The sequence below is a fragment of the Canis aureus genome, chromosome 32 (assembly GCF_053574225.1).
Source record: "Canis aureus isolate CA01 chromosome 32, VMU_Caureus_v.1.0, whole genome shotgun sequence".
NCBI classification, from domain to species: Eukaryota; Metazoa; Chordata; class Mammalia; order Carnivora; family Canidae; genus Canis; species Canis aureus.
Window position 1 is genome coordinate 16,285,098 of NC_135642.1, and position 17,661 is coordinate 16,302,758.

Sequence of the window (17,661 nt, forward strand, 5' to 3'; positions counted from 1 at the left end):
AGGACACTGAGGCTGCCCTCTCCTGGGGTAGGTGACCTCAGCCTGCCTAGCACTTCTGGACTTACTGAGCCTCACCATAGTAGTGACTCAAGTAGCTGGCAAGACCAGGACCAGGAGCCAGATGGGGGAGGGGGGAGGGGGGGAGGCTGGTGGGAGTGAAGGTGATGGGACAACACCAGGCAGAGAGCCAGATTGCAGAGTGGACTGGGAAATGGGGTAGGGAGGCAGAAGTGCCTGGCTAGAAAACTTTGGAAATGCCAGTGGCTCAGAGGGACTTGCACAGAAAGCAAGACTGTAACTTCAAAACATCAGGAATGTAACTGGGAAAAGGGTGTGGGGCAGGAGAGGACAGTTGCAAGGGCACTAAAGATCTAGGTGGCATGGGGTCAAGGGAGGTCTTGGGGGCTCTAGTTGGGCAGTTACCAGGCCTGACAGAGGTTCCTGTTCCTGCAGCGCTGGTTCTGGCTGGTGAGAGTTCTTCTCAGTCTGTTCATAGGCGCAGAAATTGTGGGTGAGTGTGCTGTGCAATGGATCAGGAGAGGACCTGGGGTGAGGATGGAGGTGGGTGGAGGGCACCTAGGGAAATGGAGATTTGGGGTTTATTTTCCACTCTCTCTTCCCATTCTTTGGCTCTTTCTAGTGCCCACTCTTCCACCCTTACAGTGTCTACCCCCTTGGACCCCTAGAGCCCCCATCTCTCTGTACAGTGTCCTGTCTGCCCTCCCACTCTGCAATTTCCTTGTCCTCAATTCTCTCCCTAATCCTCCCCCCCCCCACAGCCGTGAACTTCAGCGCACAGTGGTCAGTGGGAGGGATTAACACCAACACATCCTACAAGGCATTCAGTGCAGCACGAGTCAGCGCTCACGTTGGTCTGCACATCGGCCTGGAGGGGATTAATATCACACTCACAGGTGGGGGCTTGAACTTCTGGAGTAGCAGATGGGGTGGTGGGGGGAGTGCGGCAGGGGCAGCCAGAGGAAATCTCGGACCCCACAGGCTTGAATAGTTTTTTTTTTTTTTTTTTTTTTTTTTTTTATGATAGTCACAGAGAGAGAAAGAGAGAGAGGCAGAGGGAGAAGCAGGCTCCATGCACCGGGAGCCTGACGTGGGATTCGATCCCGGGTCTCCAGGATCGCGCCCTGGGCCAAAGGCAGGCGCTAAACCGCTGCGCCACCCAGGGATCCCGGCTTGAATAGTTTTTGAATGGTTTCCTTTTTTTTGTTAAGCTTTTATTTATTTACTCATGAGAGAGACAGAGAGAGGGGCAGACACAGGCAGAGGGAGAAGCAGGCTCCACGCACCCCTGATCCCGGGATCACACCTTGGGCCAAAGGCAGACACCCAACCGCTGAGCCACCCGGGCATTCCCTTGAATAGTTTTTAGTCCTCATGGATCCGTGTTCTCTCCAACCGCTGCCGAACCCATTTTTCCGCACACCCTCCCCCCTCCCATCCGTATTAGCTTAGCCGCGGTCCCGGATGGTGCGACCTCCCTGACCCCGGCCGCCCTCCCGTCGCAGGGACCCCAGTGCATCAGCTGAACGAGACCATCGACTACAACGAGCACTTCAAGTGGCGTCTGGGTGAGAACTACGCCGCGGAGTACTGGGAGGCCCTGGAGAAGGGGCTGCCCGATCCAGTTCTCTACCTGGCCGAGAAGTTCACCCCGAGCAGCCCCTGCGGGCTGTACCGCCAGTACCGCCTGGCGGGCCACTTCGCCTCCGCCGCGCTGTGGTGAGCCTGGAGGCCCGGCCGGCGGGAGTGAGCGCGCGGGGGGCGGGAGCCGGGGGGCGCGCGGGGCGTGGGAGCCGGGGGGCGCGCGGGGGGCGGGAGCCGGGGGGCGCGCGCGGGGCGGGAGCCGGGGGGCGCGCGGGGCGTGGGAGCCGGGGGGCGGGAGCCGGGGGGCGCGCGGGGCGTGGGAGCCGGGGGGCGCGCGGGGGGCGGGAGCCGGGGGGCGCGCGGGGGGCGGGAGCCGGGGGGCGCGCGGGGGGCGGGAGCCGGGGGGCGCGCGGGCCGAGAATCCCCGCCTCTCGCAGGGACGTCAGGAGGCCCGCACAGGGCGTCGGGACCCAGGGAGACCCGGAGGGTTCCGCCGCGCGCTCGCCGTCCCTGCCCCTGTGGCTGGGGGGTCGGGACTCGGAGGAGGCGAGGCGGGGCAGCCAGTCAGGGTGCGGCGCCCCCTCCGCAGGGTGGCGTTCTGCTTCTGGCTCCTCTCCAACGCGCTGCTCTCCATGCCCGTCCCGCTCCACGGGGGCCTGGCGCTCCTGACCGCCGGCGCCTTCGCGCTCTTCTCTACCTTCGCCTTCGCCTCCATCTCCAGCGTGCCGCTCTGCCCGCTCCGCCTCGGCTCCTCCACGCTCACCACTCACTACGGTGCCGCCTTCTGGGTCACCCTGGCCACGGGTGAGGACCGAGGGGGCGGATCCCGGGAGGCCCGGGGAGGGCACGGGACTCATACCGAGGTGCGCTTTCCCCGTTTACAAAATGAGTCCACATACTAGATCATCTGATTTGCTCCTCTTAATAGCTCCTACAAGCAGGCACTGTTATACCCATTTTCCAGAGGAGGCCAGGGGCTTCTGAAGGGCGCTTGCCCCAGTTAGCGCATGAACTCGTGTATCACGTAATCCGTATTAGAGGTCTTTCTGCTGCATGTGCTGGGGGAGGAAATGCAAGGTGTAGCTCCCGGGAGATGGAAGCGGGCTGGCCAGGTTCTGGCCTGCAGACCTGACTACCCTGTTTCTTTCTGTCGGGGTCACCGCAGGCATCCTGTGCCTCCTCCTCGGAGTGGCCGTGGTGAGTCTCCACTACTCTCGGCCCAGCGCTCTTCGCACCTTCTTGGACCAAAGTGTCAAGAACTATGGTAGCCAGGTGAAAGGGAGCTTGCCTCTCATCCTCAACAACCCACTACATAAGCAATTTGGAGCCCTGGACTTAACGACCAGTACTAACCTTTGAGGGAGACTCAACTGCGGACTTCTCCCGGCCTCGGCCCTCTGCAAACCCGGTAGCAATACCTGCTGGGCTCTGGCCAGAAGAGCATGAGGACAGTCCCTGCACGGCAGGCTGGGCGCAGGGAAAAGCAGGCGGCCTCAGACATGCCGCTCTCCTGTGCCCTGAGAATGGTCTCCCAGGGCGAGCTGTAAATAATTTTTTTTTAAACTTGTTTCTGTTACATTCCATGGCTTTTCCAGGCTTGGGAAATATGAGTCGTCAGCCTACTTCCCTGGGTTGGAAGCAGTCTCTCAGCCTTGCCACAGGCTCTGGGAGAGGGGCGCCCTCTAGTGAGCCCAAAGGGAACCCACAGGAGCCAGCATCTAGAGCTGCTCCAGAAGGATCCTAGGTAGCAGTAAGGAGGCAGGACACCCTCCCACTGGCCCAGTGGGATCCCCTCTGCTGGCCAGCTGAGTGGAGTAGGAGGGAATGGCATTTTTGAGGTCATTTATTAACTCCAGTTTATTCACTAAGAGGTAGTGTCCAAGGGCCAAGGTAGATATCAGCAAGGCATAAAAATGCAAATCCTAGGATTTTTTTTTTTTTTTTTTTTTTTAAGGTCCTTGGCAAGACCTACAATCTTATTTGGCAAATTTGAGAACGGGAGCTTAAAAATAATGTAGCACGCTGAGTTAATATTAGGCCCAGGACAAGAAGTTTTGTTTCTTCTCCTGTCCAGGGCTTTCATTGTACCAAGAGATCACACAAGTTGGGGAAGTAAAAGAAAAACAAAAGGGACCAGGAGAAAGGAAAACAAGAGGTGTAGAGGGATGAAATGGGACTACCCACCACACAGACACACACACACACACACACACACACCATGTAGATGAAGCTGAGTTTCAATAAACAGCCCTGTCAAAGAGGCAAGGTACCTAGGGAAGGCAGTGTTGCTGTGCAGAAATGGGCAGCACCTGCTTGGTATTACCATGGAGACAGGGTTTATAGGCAGCCCCAATGTCTGTTTAGCATTTTAAGGCTTTTTGTTTTGTTTTTTAACATCAATAGGAAGAGCTTCTTTTTCCTACTCCACCTACAGATTGGGGCTGGGGGCCAGACACAACCCATCCTTCAGTCAGTCATGGCAGGTTTGTGAGGCTCCAATGAGATCTGCAACCAGATTGGAAGTCCAGGTGTCCACCAGGGAGAAGAACCTTATAGGGCACAGTCAGGCTCTGTGGGATGCTTCTCCTTACAGCATGCCTCAGAGGAAGCCTCTGACAGAGGAATGTCCTGGGGCTCAGGACTCTCAGCTGTGGACCGGTATCGGGGGCTCAGGAGTCCCCCTTCCTCGGGATTCCACTCCAGTGCAGGATCCTCCCCCGTACTCTGGTTGAAGAAAGCCTTCAGCCTTTGGGGATGTATCCTGTGGGCCACTGCCATGGCCAGGCCAAGCAGCACACAAAGTAGTCCTGGGGATGAGACAACAGGTGTCCTGCCTTGGTAACAGTAACACCCTGCCAAGAACATCTTCTCCTAAGAGCATCAGAACAACTCTAAGAGAATTGCTGGCATCCCTGTTTCAGGGCAACTTGGTCTCAGAGCAGGGACTAGCTTAGGGTCATATGGCTGATGTGGCTCTGTTGTACTGAGTTTTTGGACTCAGCCCAATGAGCCATGAATTACATCTCAGAAGAGAAAGAGACAGAGAAAGAGAAAGAGAGAACTCCAAAAACAGAACCCTCAGGGAAGGGCAGGGCACAGAGGAAGAGGCATGAGAAAGGGCAGGACAATTTAAGGCTATGTGAGGCAGGGAAAGAGAAGGAATGGAGGACACAGAGAAGAGTATTTGGGGGAAGTGGGCCGGGACACAAGACTGGAAGATTTGGGAAAGAGCTGGGTGAAGAGTTAGGGAATGAGGGAAATGACAGAGACCAAAGACACAAGACAGAAGACAGGGCATAGGCATCCATGGGGGTGGGGAGTAGAACTGAGGAGAGAAAATCCAGAGATGAGTAATGTAAGAGGGTTGGTGCTTTAAGGAGAGGAAGAGCATCCTGGCTACCAGAGGCAGACCCTCAACCCCCACCAATATGGTGGTCCTTGACCTTCTTCCCCAGCCTTAAGATCTCCGGTGTCTATCTTCAGGGCTGGGCCTCACCTGTGGTCAGTGTGATCCAGAAGGCAGGCCCATGGTGAGTGTGCAGCGAAGCAGTGCCCAGGCGCAGGGGACAGGATGGTGTGAGTGATGTGGCGGTGGAAAAGAAGAGCAGTCCCAGCATCTGGAAGATGCCTGTGGCCAGCAGCATGTGGCCACCGTAGACCAGCACAGGCATGGACAGCATCACATTGGCCAGCAGCCAGCAGAGGAATGCCACCCTAGAGAGCCAGGACCAAATGAAGGCTGGCCTAGGCACCTCTACTCGGAAGGGCCCAGGTGGAGGCTCAGGGACCCAAGAACATCCCAAAGATGTGAGATAGGGATTTCTGTCTATTGGTTTCCCAACCAAGCATTGTGGGTGCCAGCCTGGTGCCAGCCTGTCCCCACTAGGGATTTCCACAGAAGTGGAGGAAACATGGGTAGAAACTCCATTTCTAGGTCTAGGCCAGCAGGGCCTCCATCCCACCCTCACCAGAGCATGGCTGAGGTGTAGTGTCCTGCCAGGCGGTACTGGCCATGCAGACCACACGGGCTGTTGGGGGTGAACTTCTCAGCGAGGTAGAGCACAGGGTCTGGTAGCCCCTTCTCCAGTCCCTTTGCATACTCCTCAGCATAGTTTTCACCCAGGCGCCAGGTGAACTCCTCGTTGTAATTGATGGTCTCATTCAGCTGCTGCACTGGGGTTCCTGGGGAATGGGGCAGTTGTGCTCAGCAGGAACCCAAGGACCAGAGTGGGCATTTGCCTAGGTAGGGGCTTGTCACATTGGGTAGAGGGACAGGAGCTGGTCTTAGTGTCTGGAAATTTCCCTTCCTACTGTCCCCCCATCCTGTAGATCCAAACCAGATCCCAAAGACATAGCAGAATCTTCTCCTCCCTCACAAGAGCCATCCCTCACCTGTGAGTGTAATGTTGACTCCTCCCAGACCAACCTGGAGCCCAACATCTGCGCGGATCCATTCAGAACTGAAGGCTTTGTATGATGTGTTGGTGCTGACCTGGCCCACGAACCACTCCGAACTGAAATTCACAGCTGGGGTTGGGGAGTTGGACATATGGGAACTCAGGAAGGTCTAGGCATTACTGGGTTAGAGTCAGAAGGGGTCTAGGTCTGTTTTGCTCACAATTGTAGATCTGTTAACTAGCTCAGTCTCTGGCTCATGGTTAGCTTGTCAACAATATGTTTGCCCAAGACGAATAAAGGGATCAGAACCCAAGATTTCCCTTGGTGACACTCTGCTTCTGCCTCTCCCTCCCTTCCCTGAAGCAGAAGCTGCCAGTGAGGAAACAAGGAGAGGAGAAGCTGACTGCTGAGGGAACTAGATGTGACAGGATCACACTCACCCAGGATCACAGCCCCGATGAATAAGCTGGTCACCACCCGCAGCAGCCAGAACAGCCTCTGAGTCACAGAGTGGGTAGGTTTAGGAAGGAACACCCTCCTTCCAAATCCACCCTTCCTCTTTCCAAACTTGGGTGTCTGTGTGTGTAGGCAGGGGGACATATTCTAAAATTGAGGTCACTTGGTCAATTGAGATCAAAGTGTCTGGCATGTAATAGGTACTCAATAATCATCTTTTGAATCAGGGAGTAGGAGTGACACTTTTTCTCAGGACTGGAGGCTCTTTCCTGAGTGTGGTTGTAGTCAGAGAGTCTGGCCCCCTCACCTTGAGGCCAAGATCTCTCTGGGGCTGGGGTCTCCAGGGCTGGGTTTGTTTCTCACCATCTTGCCTCGAATGCCAGGCAGGATGATGATGAAGGTGACCAGTGCAGTCAGAAAGATGGCAATGATGACGGCCAAGGTGGTGTCCATTGGGAAGATTGGCTTGTGACCAGTATAGAAGGGGAAAGTGTGTCCCAGAGTAGCCATTTTGGTGGGGTTGTGCAGGGGAGGCGTATGCTGTAGGACAACAGATATGTATGTCTCAGTGCTGGAAATACAGCAGAGAGTAAACCAGACTAGGTCCCTCATCTCTGGAGCTCACCAGAGTCTACTGCTACTGCCATTCCACTGCCCCTCTGTCTTTCATCTCCCTATGTTTTGACTGTAAGAGAGCGAGGGTCTTAGCAATCTGTCTCTGCTGCCTCATGCTCCTTTCCTGACCCTGAGGTCCCTTAAGTCAGTGCCACAACCACCCTCGAGGCTTCTCTGCTTCCTCTAGGACTGTCTTAAGAAACATAATTCTCTTTTTTCTCTCTCAGGCCTCCAGCACAATCAGACAAATCACAGGACATAAAAAGAGCTATATTTACTATCAAGTGAAGGCATAAGGGTGAAAGATGGTACAGATTACAAAAAGATTGGCTTTCTTTCTTAGTCCCCAAAGGAACAAAGGGCAGACAGCTCTGCTAAGTGTATAATCCAACTACATTATCAGAGGACTGATTCCCAGTCCTGGCGATGCCCACACTGGTCTGTCCCACTTTCTCAAGCACCCTGGCTCCTGCTCTGGCAACTCTAGCATAATTGAAATAATTGAGTTCATTCACCTCATTTGACAGTCAATGAACCTAGCTCTGCTAATATCCCTATGTGTGACCTCTGCTGGGGCCCTGGTTTGCCCAGGAGTCTCCATTATTTATAGTCTGACCGGGTAGGGTCTTGTTAAGCCATATAGTGAATAAGTTTGGAGTTAAGCAGCTCTGTGTTTGAATTCTGCCTCTGCCTCTTGCGAGTTATTTGACCCCTACAGAGATTTGGTTTTATTACAAAATAGGGATGATAATGTCATTGTGAGTGTGAAACAAGATTGTGTGTGTGTAAAATGCTAAGAATAATATCTGAAACAGAATGACATTGATAGGGGAAAGGGGACATTTTATTACTACCACATTGGGAAAGAGGGGACATTTTATTACTCCATGTATCTCTTTATCCAATCCTTCTCGGAGAGAACCATGGGTTAGAATCAGATCTGGGTCCAGTTCCAGTTCTTCATTAATTTTAAAACATTGGGGAGGCAAATGACAACCTCCTTGGCCCTTGGTTTCCTCATCTACAATTGGATATGGTGATCTCCAGGTCCTCTCTAGTTCTAAATTCTGTGATTCTTCTATAATACCTGGTGGCTCCCAGCCTTCTACTCTCCTTCTAGGCGGGCCACCTCCTATGCTGTCTCTGGGGGTAGCATAGTGTCAGGCAAAAAGACAAAGTGACAGACAATTTGAACTTTTAATCCTGTCTTTTGGACAAGTCACATAACACCTGAGTCCCAGTTTTCACATGAAGTGTTGCTTTTCTCTTAACTCTTTAATTCTTCCATTCCAGAGGAACAAGTACCTCTTTTCCTCCTGGGCTGTCACTCAAATCCTGCCTGCCTACCACCTTTCTCATTCATCATCCCCTTTCTCTTTACAACTTCTCAGCTTCTCTTTCTCTTCTGGCTCCTTCTTCTAAGGATATGTATACATTTCTCCCATCTTAACAACACAAAGAGAAAGGACTCTCTCCCTTGAACTTCTCGGTCCCTCCAGCTACTGTTTTATCCCACTCTCCCCTCTTCACAGCCAGGCTTTCTGCAAGAATAGTCTATGTTGGTATTTTCACTGCTTTACCTCCTCAACTCATTGCAATCTGGCTTCTCTCCATCTCCAACTTCTCCATTAGGTTACCATATGCTAAATCCAAAGGGAAGTTTTCACTGATCATTCTTGATCTCTCTGTGGTATTTTGCATTGTGGACTGTTCCCTCTTTCTTCAAACTTGTCCTCCTTGGACCTCCATGACACCATGCTTTTCTGGGTCTCCTGCTTTTGGCCATTCCTTTTGTGGCTCCTTTGCTAGTCCTTCCTCCCTCTGAAATGTTTGTTTCCCAGGATTCTGTCTTGGCTCTTTTCTTCTAGCACTCTTCATGATTCCCTAAGCAAACTCCTATGGCTGATGCTTCTCAAATCTGTCTCTAGGTAGACGTCTTACCTGGGCTTCAAACACAAAAGGGCCAATTGCCCCATAGACATCTTCACTTGGCTTTCCCACGGATGCCTCAGATTTAACAGGTCCCACACTGAATTCACTGTCTCTGGTCTGCTTTCATTCTGTTTTTTAAGTCTCTTTAGTGGCATCACCATCTTATCAATAAAATAAGTCAGAAAGCTGGACCATCTTACCTCCTAACATTTCTTGAAACCATCCATGCATTTCCTTCTCTACGCCCTAGCTCAGCCTCATCTATCTTGCCTTGACTAAGCAAATATAATCATGTTACTTATTTGCTTTAGGTAAAATCTAATCTCACAATCACATACGAAGTCCTCTGTGATCTGATCTCACCTACCATTGCATCTCTGTCTTTGGCCCAGCCTAACCTCCAGCCATACTGAACTACTGGCCTCTCCCTGAATTTGACACGCTCTTTCAAGTCTTCATGCCTTTGCATATGCTATTTCCTCTGCCTGGAATGCTCTTACCCTTAGCAAACTCCTTTTACACCCTTCAAGCCGCAGCTCATGTTACTCCTTCTATGAAATATCCTCTGACACCATTGGGCCAGGGTGGATGTTCCCTAATATTCTGATTGCATTTTGAATATGCTTCCACGAAAACAATAATTACACTGTATTGTAATTGTGTGAACATCAGTCTCCTCATTAGCTTCTAATCTCCATCTTTGCATCCCTTGCATGTAGCATATACTAATCAGACTGTGGGTTGAATGAACGAATATATGAAGGAGTTCCTCTCCCTTTAGGTGGCATCTTCTATTTCACACACAAGAGGGAGCTATGCTCCCTCTGTCCTCGATACAGTATTAAACTCTCATTCATTGTTAATGGAGTGTCACCAGGACAGGGCTAAAGACTGGGCAGGAAGGGATTTGACCAACTCTGTCCATTTTTGTGCTTTCACAAAATTTTCAGAAAGTCTCTTCCAATAGTTGGAATCCAAAGTATGAATGTTCATGTTTAATTGAATCTGAAATGTATTTCAACACAAGCTAAAGATAAATAACTAAGAACTTGTAGATTGTTATCTTTTAAAATGTGTGATGATATTGATTTTATTTATGTTTTAGAAATTTTTTATCTATGACCTAGACTAAAGCCATTACAATTGTGATGGAAGGCTATATTTTTTAGAAAATTCTATAAAATATAGAATATCTTGGTTAATAAAGTAGGAAGAGAAAGCAAGTTAGCTAATACTATGAATACATGTTATATGTTGAAATTTCAAAAACAAATATTTGCAATATAAGCAAATAATTGTGTAATGTATTTTGGTTAGAGTTACCTGTTAACATTATTCCTGAATATATTTTAATGGGAGGTTATAAAATATTTTACAAGAATGGCTCATCTCTAATAACATAGTGCTTCAAAGAAACACTAACAAAAGGCTCTCTATCTTAAGTACAAAAAAAAAACAATGTTAACTTATTTCCAATTCTCCAAAATATTTACTAAAGATGACTAAAGCAAAAAGATGGTTGGTGAATAAAATTCACCTTCTTTAATTTCTTCTTGTTTAATTTAATGCATTAGGGATCCCTGGGTGGCGCAGCGGTTTGGCGCCTGCCTTTGGCCCAGGGCGCGATCCTGGAGACCCGGGATCGAATCCCACGTCAGGCTCCCGGTGCATGGAGCCTGCTTCTCCCTCTTCCTGTGTCTCTGCCTCTCTCTCTCTCTCTCTCTGTGACTATCATAAATAAAATAAAAAAAAAATTTAATGAATTAGGTTTTCCTTAACCTACATTGTCTAATCTAAAGTTAATTTTGGATGACACTGATCTCAAATTAGTTTTAATTATTAAGGTAACAGGCCTCCTGTATGAAGTAGTGGGACTGAAATGAAAAGTCCCCATGCCCAGCGATACTGCTTTTCTTACAGATTGTAGTTTCCCTTTGGAAAATCTTCCTCCTTGGCAAGCCAAGGAGGCTCTGACAGCAGAATTTCTTCCAATCTGAGAAAAACCTTTTGTCAGTCTTCACTCACTTCTCCCTAGCTCACCACCATGACTAATATGTATACACAATGGATATTGATATAAATAAGCACAAGATACAGTCAGACATACACTTACAATTTCTGTAAACAGAAATATAGACAGGAGAAGAAAGTAGTTCTCAGTAACATAGAGAACTAGATACATAAGCCCTCAATCAGAGGCCCCGGTGACAAAACTGAGGGGCTTTCTCAATGGATTGGCCAATCCCCACACTCTGGGGTCCTCCCTCCTCCCTGGCCTGGACAAGTGAGGGGCACCCCCCCCCCACCTTTCTGAACTCCCTTAAAATACTGAAGCATTTCTATTGCTCAGTTGTGTTTCAGACAGTTAATGTAATCCTTACCTATCTCAGGTTGAAGTAGAGTGTGTATGTATGAGGGGTGGGCAAGGAATAAAGTTACACACCTTTAAGAAAATTCAGCCTGGTATAGCAGGTCCTCAGCATTCAAACTTCTCAAGTGCTTTCTTAGTGTTCTGTGGCCCATCCAGTAGCCTGCCTCTGCCCACCTCCCCCATCTTCTGGAACCTAGTTATTCTCTACAAAAGGGAATGGGTGACATGGCTGGAGTTGCCAAGAGCTCTGATTAATGATACACAGCTACTGGAATGTAATATTTTGTTTCTCTGGTTGGAGTTGATCCCATTAAAAGTTTACAACTCTGGCTGGCTAAGGGAACCCTGCCAGGAGCTCCTGCCCCAGCCTCTTCAAGAAGATGAGTGGACATGTGTGTGTGTGTACTGTTGCACCAAGGTATGATTAAGTGGAGCAATAGAAGATCTGAGAAGTGGGTTGAGGCAGGAATCCCCAGTCAGGGCTGAGGTAAGGAGCCCAGAGGGGCTGAATCATGTGAGTCAAACTACCTGGGCTCCAGGTAAACCGGGATAAGGATGCCATGTCTGTAAACCCAGTGGCGTTTACCGCCTCCTCTTAAATTTCTTACCAAGCTCTCTCTTTGAGGAACTCCCACTCGATCTGAACTTGCCCTGGGTGGGCGCTGGAAGTGCACGTGCGGGGCAGGGGCGGCACTCTAAGGCCGCTGCGCAGAACCCTCCCTGACGGCACAGACCCGCAGACTCACCCCCGCCACCCACCCCTGGACCACTACGTCCTTACCTTCGCGTCTTGCCAACAATGCGTGCGTGGCGACCCCTGCCGCTGGCCTCCTCGCGGTGGAACGTCCCGGGCAGCGCTTCTGGGGGTGGGATTAGGCCGGGAACCAGGGCCGGGCGTTCTGTCACCGAAAGCGCGCTCCCTCTCCCGGCCCAGCTCGCTTCCAACCCCACACTTCCCCTAATTCACTGAAGGACCAGGCCTCGGACTGGACAAACCGGGTCCGGGTGCTTCCCCGCCCGCCACTCCAAGCGGCTCTCAACCTTCTCAGGCCGCACCCGAGGCACTGAGGCGCTGCCCCCCGCCCCCCCCCCCCGTCCTCGATCTGGGACTCGGGAGGGGCCGCGCGCAAGAGCCACCCCCCCGCCCGCCCCCCGCCATCCCTCCGGCCCCTCCTCCTCCTGCCCCCTGCCCGGGACCCCGGGCAGCTCCCGCACAAACCTAGCGAGGCAGTCCGACACCCGCGGGAGCGCGGGCGGGGCTCGAGGGCCTGAGGTCTCGGGAGCTCACGAGGAACCCCGGGAGGGTGGGGGGGGGGTTGCCACCCACTCTTTCAGGGTCTTGGGACGAGCTTCCTTGCCGCGCGCTGACCGGTCCTCCTGGTCCTGATGCCCGGTCCGAAGGTGTGCGCGCGCTGACCGGTCCTCCTGGTCCTGATGCCCAGATCCGGAGGTGTGGGGAGTTTGGGGGTGACGCTCCCGGTCTTCCCTCCCCCGCACCCTCCCGGTCTTCCGCCCCCTCCCCACCCGGAGCAGACTTGCCCTCTTCGCCGTCCAGGCGGCCGCACCGACGAGCCCTTGCCGCGGACGGGACCGATGTCGCGCCTGAGCCCCGCGAGCCGGTGCCGCCTCGCCTGGCGCACCCCGGGCCCCTCGGCGCACCCCGGCGGGTCCCGGGCGCGCCGACTCGCCTCCCGCCCCGCCCCGCCCCGCCCCGCCTCAGCGCTGGGCCGCGCCGTCGGCTCCGCACCCACAGCCCCGCCCGCCCCGCGCAGAGCTGCGGAGCCAGGCGGCGGGGAGCGGGCGTCGCGGGGCCCGCTGCGAGCCGGGAGGGAGCCAAGCCGCACTCCGGGGCCAGGGACGCCGCGGCCGCAGGTCAGACCCCGAAGGGCTTCTCGGCGCTCCGGGGGAGGGACTCCCCGCGTGGCTTCGGTGGAGCGCGCCCCAGCTCCGCTGTGCTCCTTGGGGGAAGGGGAATTGGAGCCCTGGCCCCCCTGCGCCTCGGTTACTAGCCCGAGGGGGCCTCCAATGGAACGTGTTCAGGCCTATCCTCCACCCCACCAAAGTTTTAGGTTCTCGGAGAACTGGGAATGTTCCGTGGCCTACTTTGCTTGGGCCTAGAGGATCTCTCTGGAGCTCTTCCTGGCACCAGCACGTTATGCCAGGGAGGGAACTTTGGGTTTTTAGAGAGTCCAGGCTTCCCCTCAACCTTCCCTTGGGACCAGGTTGGTATCCCTAAGGCTTTGGCTTATATTTACCCCCACCCCAGGGTCACCATTGTAGGAGTTCAAACTGGAAAAGTAGCCATGTGGAGCAAGAACAAGGTAGGCCTGTGTTCTCTCCCTGGTTCTGCCACTGCCTGGGGCTTCACTGCCCTGTCATAAGGTTATGCCTTCTGCTCAAGGTTGTTAGAAAGTTACTGAACCAATGTTGCTGTATAAACCATTGTGGCTACCTACCTGAAAGGAGTGGGTTTTAAGCATGCCCACATTCCTCTTCAGGTTTATCCCCACAGCTTGGCCTGAAAGCTCACTGCATGCTTTTACCAGCTGGGGTCCAGGATCCTGAAGACACAGTGGTAAGAGGGGAAGGGGCAGGGCATCCTAGATCAGGGAAGGACCACTATGGCCTCATCAGCATGTCCATCCCTATGGCTTCAACCGTTCTGGACCCAGTTCTTCACATTCTATCAAAGGCCACCATCTGGACAGTCTCTGTGATGGAGTGAGTGGAATGCTGAGCTTTTGAGTTATGACAGGGCTTAGGGTTTTTCATTTGTTTAATAGGAGATGGCAAGTTGGGGATGAGGTCACCCTCTGGGGCTCCTCCTCTGGGACTAGACAACCTATTCAAGAGTCCTGAGGATTTGGTTTGCCCTAAGGCTTTCTCTGAACTCCCACCTTCTTCCACTAGAGAGTTCCCCAGCCCCACCCCACCCCCAGTTTCTACGGGGGACTTTAGAAGGTCATTACTGTCCTGAGGCACTACCGATGCCAGTTAGGAGCCCCAGCCTGAGTCCCCTGCTGCCTCTGTTTCCCTGTTGTCTCTGGGCAATTTGTTGGCCTGGGGAGAGAGAGCAGAAAGCTGGCACCAAACACAGGAGTGCCTGGTGCTGTATTCTTTGAGTCCACAGAGCCCACTCTCTCTACATATCACATTTACATAACACCTGTAGCCTTTCTTGCTTTGAATTCAACCTCATTCTTGCATTTGATTCTGGCAACCATGCTAGGAGATAGACAGTTCAGGCATGTTTACTCCCATAGCTGGAAGAGGTAACCAAGGTCCAGACCAGATAAGTGACCTGCCTAAGACCACATTCGTGGACTAGCAGCAGCCCAGTGTCCTGGCCCCTGAGCAAGACTCTGTCCAAGGAATATATACTTCTGGAAGCTGGGCCAAAGCAAGGTTTTTCAGAAGGTAAGTCCAGAAAGGCAGAGATTTCTGTCTGCTTTGTTCATCACTTAATCTCCAGTTCCTAGGTCAGTGCCTGATACATAGTGAATGTTTGTCAAGTGTTTGTTGAATGAATGAAAGATTCTTGGGAGACGGTGAGTCTCCTGCTCTTTGCTCCCCACTATGGTGTTGGTCCAGCCCACACCTAGATTCACAGGGACCTGCAGAGGCCCTGGCCTGAATCTCCTGAATTGCTGGGATGCATTCTCCCTGTCCTCTTTTTCTAGGGTCTCTATTTTAGGGTGTTCTAACACCTGAGCCCTATTATATTCATCATGGGCTTCTGCCTGGCTCTGACATGGACATTCCTGGTTGGGTCATGGACATCCATGGGTAAGTACAAATTGAAGAAGTAGAGTTAGGAGCAGAGGAACCTTGCTGTGTCAGCATTTCCAATTTCATTCCTTACACTCTGGTGGCCCTTTCTCTTTCATCTTTCTTCTTTCTTTCTTCATAAAGTAAGGACCCCCTGATCCCAGGTGGGAAAAGATGGATGAGGCATACAAAACAATAAAGGATCTTGTGGCCAGATTAGACCCAAAGCTGAAGGGAAGTCACCAGTGTTTTAAAACAATATGAAAACAGTAAACCAACCACCACCACCAATATGGTCCATTTGATTTCATCTTGTTACTGTCAGCTTTGGACAGTCTCTTACTAGAATCTGAGGCCATTCTCTGAAGTCTGGGTCTCTGAGAACGGGAGTAGGTTTGCGATGCTACAAGTTAGGTTTTAAAAAAAAAGGCAGTTCCTTATCATCAGGAGGATACAAGAAAAGGAAGCAGAGGAAACCTGTGGAATGATGAATGATCTATTCTGACTGAAGGCAGTGGACCCCTGCAGTTTCTCCCAGGACAGAGCTGTTCACATTCCTATTCCTTCCAACTCTCTCTTTGCTTTGATCTTGGATCTTCCTTTCCTAGCCAGCTCTTGCCATTTATTCCCAGGAGGCATTCTACCTTATACCCTTCCCCAAAGGCCTTCCTCCCCCTTGTTCTGCCACCAGTTCATCTTATTTTAGAGATCACATGTAACGTAGCTGCCCTAGTTCCTGCCCCAAGTCCTGAATCCTTGGTTGTGCTCTTTGCTCAAACATCAGGGCCTGAGTCACTTTCCTTCTCTGGCTTCTGGGTGAGTGAATGTGCACGCATGGACGTGCACATGCACATGAATGTGGGGCCAGAGGGTAGCTCTGAGATCTTGCCCTTGGTCTGTGAGGAATGGGTCTCTTGCTGGCTGATGTGGGTCCTTTTCTTTGTTCTTTCTCTGAAGTGACTAGAGAGGGAGTTTTAGTCCTCTAGCCTTTTGGTTTGGGGAAAGGAATATGACTGGTCATCTGATCTACTGACCAAAAGGACCCCCATTCCACCTCTGATTTTGGACCCCTCCCTCTGCCCTCACTGTCTGAGTTCTTCCCTCAACAACTGAGTGCTCCCTTCCAGATCCTAGTTTTTGGAAAGTATAATAGGATAATCAACAAGGGGAATTATAGGAGGAACATGATGCCTCAACAGAGAGGAAAGGCAAGGTTATCACCAGGCAGTCCCTGATCCCACCCCAGAAACTGAAACTGGAAAAGAGATCAGAGTAGCAATAGACCCCAGAGCCACAGCCCCAGGGCTCATACCCTTGCCCTGGGCTTTGCTTGGCAGGAGAGGGCCAAGCCCCTCTCCACACTACCCCTACCCAGGGAGTGGTCACAGAATGACCTCTCCTTTCCTGGGTGGAAGAGTGGTTGGCTGGCTTTTGGGATGTAGCTGGCTCTTGCTCCATATGATATCTTAGGGCTGGGAATGGTTTCTGTCCTGCCCTATCCCCCAGGAAGCTGAGCTGTGAGGGCAGTAGGAAGCTCCTGCATGCCCTTCCACATCGCTACTATTCTCTAGCTTCTGTCTTGTTCTTAGAGGTTCTTTATCAGCACACACTGCCCCTGGCTATGCTGCTTCAGTGCTCCCTACCATGTTCCTCTCACTGAGAGCTTGAGTTTGGATATCATTTTGTCCTCAGTTCTCTCCCTTTGCACCCTACCTTCCACAGTGTGCCTGGGGTCCACTTCTGCTGCTTTCCTTGCCAGGATCCCAAGACCTATATCTTGCAGGCTTGCCTGCCCTCTCATGCCTGAACTAACCCAGCTGCCCCTTCCCTCTTCTCACACAGGAGCTCAGAAACCCATTTCCTGGGAGGTGCAGCGATTTGATGGGTGGTACAACAACCTCATGGAGCACAAGTGGGGCAGCAAAGGTAGGTGAGGGCCAAGTGGAGACAGCCCCAGGGCCAGGGTGCCAGCAAAGGCTCATTGATTATTAAGGTTTTAGGATCTGTGGTATGGAGGGAAGCCTGGGAGAGAGGAGGTAAGGGAGCCCCACTGAGGATTAATCTTTGTCCCTACCCCTCTAACCCCAGGCTCTCGGCTCCAGCGCCTGGTTCCAGCCAGCTATGCAGATGGTGTGTACCAGCCCTTGGGAGAACCTCACCTGCCTAACCCCAGAGACCTTAGCAACGCTGCCATGAGGGGCCCTGCAGGGCAGGCCTCCCTGCGAAACCGAACAGTGCTAGGAGTCTTCTTTGGTGAGGGCCTCAACCTCTGGGGGATGGAGGCCAGTAGGGTCCACTGGACACCTCTATGTCTGAGGCGGGGAGTCAGGGAGTGAGAGAGAGAGAAGTGATGGAGGATCTTAGAGATGGGGGTGAGAGACGGAGAGGGAGGCAGTGGGATGGGATACTGTTACCCAAAACTGGATTTGCCTCTTGGGGAGTGTTGAGCCAAAAGACACAACTAAGCCAAGAATTAGGAGTTTTATTTAGAACAAGTAAGGGGGAACATGTAAGATATT

General features: G+C 52.1%; 3 protein-coding genes across 18 annotated transcripts in view; 2 read left to right on the forward strand and 1 right to left on the reverse strand.

The window, feature by feature from the left end:
* The window catches only part of DUOXA2 (dual oxidase maturation factor 2), an 11,695-nt gene extending 1,146 nt beyond the window's left edge, over positions 1–10,549 (forward strand). Inside the window, exons 3-8 of one of the 4 annotated variants that reach the window (XR_013370129.1) lie at positions 454–511; positions 780–914; positions 1,524–1,737; positions 2,192–2,406; positions 2,768–3,145; positions 6,364–10,549. Coding sequence is in view for 2 of the 4 variants with exons in the window: in XM_077880936.1 (XP_077737062.1) it covers positions 454–511; positions 780–914; positions 1,524–1,737; positions 2,192–2,406; positions 2,768–2,961 (816 nt within the window). In the remaining 2 variants the exon portion in view is untranslated. Of the gene's footprint in view, positions 1–453; positions 512–779; positions 915–1,523; positions 1,738–2,191; positions 2,407–2,767; positions 3,170–6,363 lie in introns of those variants that run through there. The other 3 variants (XR_013370130.1, XM_077880938.1, XM_077880936.1) reach the window with 3 other exon arrangements.
* On the reverse strand, positions 3,630–12,801 carry DUOXA1 (dual oxidase maturation factor 1). Of its 3 annotated transcripts, none has more exons than XM_077880933.1 (8): positions 12,744–12,801; positions 12,156–12,234; positions 6,820–6,996; positions 6,441–6,498; positions 5,995–6,129; positions 5,571–5,784; positions 5,099–5,316; positions 3,630–4,409 (listed from the first exon to the last, which is right to left on the reverse strand). In XM_077880933.1, the coding sequence occupies exons 3-8, from the start codon at positions 6,964–6,966 to the stop codon at positions 4,153–4,155; spliced, it is 1,029 nt and encodes a 342-aa protein (XP_077737059.1). In that variant the 5' UTR covers positions 6,967–6,996; positions 12,156–12,234; positions 12,744–12,801; the 3' UTR covers positions 3,630–4,152. The 3 variants fall into 3 exon arrangements, with proteins under 3 accessions (XP_077737059.1, XP_077737061.1, XP_077737060.1); XM_077880935.1 differs by having other exon boundaries at positions 12,702–12,744; XM_077880934.1 differs by lacking the exon at positions 12,744–12,801 and adding an exon at positions 12,594–12,715.
* A 320-nt stretch (positions 12,802–13,121) lies between these two features.
* Positions 13,122–17,661, forward strand: part of DUOX1 (dual oxidase 1) — a 32,142-nt gene continuing 27,602 nt past the window's right edge. For 2 of the 11 annotated variants that reach the window (XM_077880939.1, XM_077880950.1), the window contains exons 1-7: positions 13,125–13,246; positions 13,641–13,695; positions 13,873–13,949; positions 14,638–14,791; positions 15,055–15,160; positions 16,985–17,068; positions 17,231–17,395. In XM_077880939.1, coding sequence (XP_077737065.1) covers positions 15,103–15,160; positions 16,985–17,068; positions 17,231–17,395 — 307 coding nt within the window. In that variant the 5' untranslated portion in view covers positions 13,125–13,246; positions 13,641–13,695; positions 13,873–13,949; positions 14,638–14,791; positions 15,055–15,102. Of the gene's footprint in view, positions 13,247–13,640; positions 13,696–13,872; positions 13,950–14,078; positions 14,096–14,637; positions 14,792–14,895; positions 14,923–15,054; positions 15,161–16,984; positions 17,069–17,230; positions 17,396–17,661 lie in introns of those variants that run through there. The other 9 variants (XM_077880944.1, XM_077880941.1, XM_077880940.1 and 6 more) reach the window with 9 other exon arrangements.

Coding starts and splice junctions, on each gene's coding strand:
- DUOXA1 (XM_077880933.1), bottom strand. CDS start 6,966: ATGGCTACTCTGGGACACACTTTCCCCTTCTATACTGGTCACAAGCCA. Junction 6,499..6,819: donor CTGGCATTCGAGGCAAGATG/GTGAGAAACAAA, acceptor TCTGTGACTCAG/AGGCTGTTCTGGCTGCTGCG. Junction 5,785..5,994: donor AGTCAACATTACACTCACAG/GTGAGGGATGGC, acceptor CCCATTCCCCAG/GAACCCCAGTGCAGCAGCTG.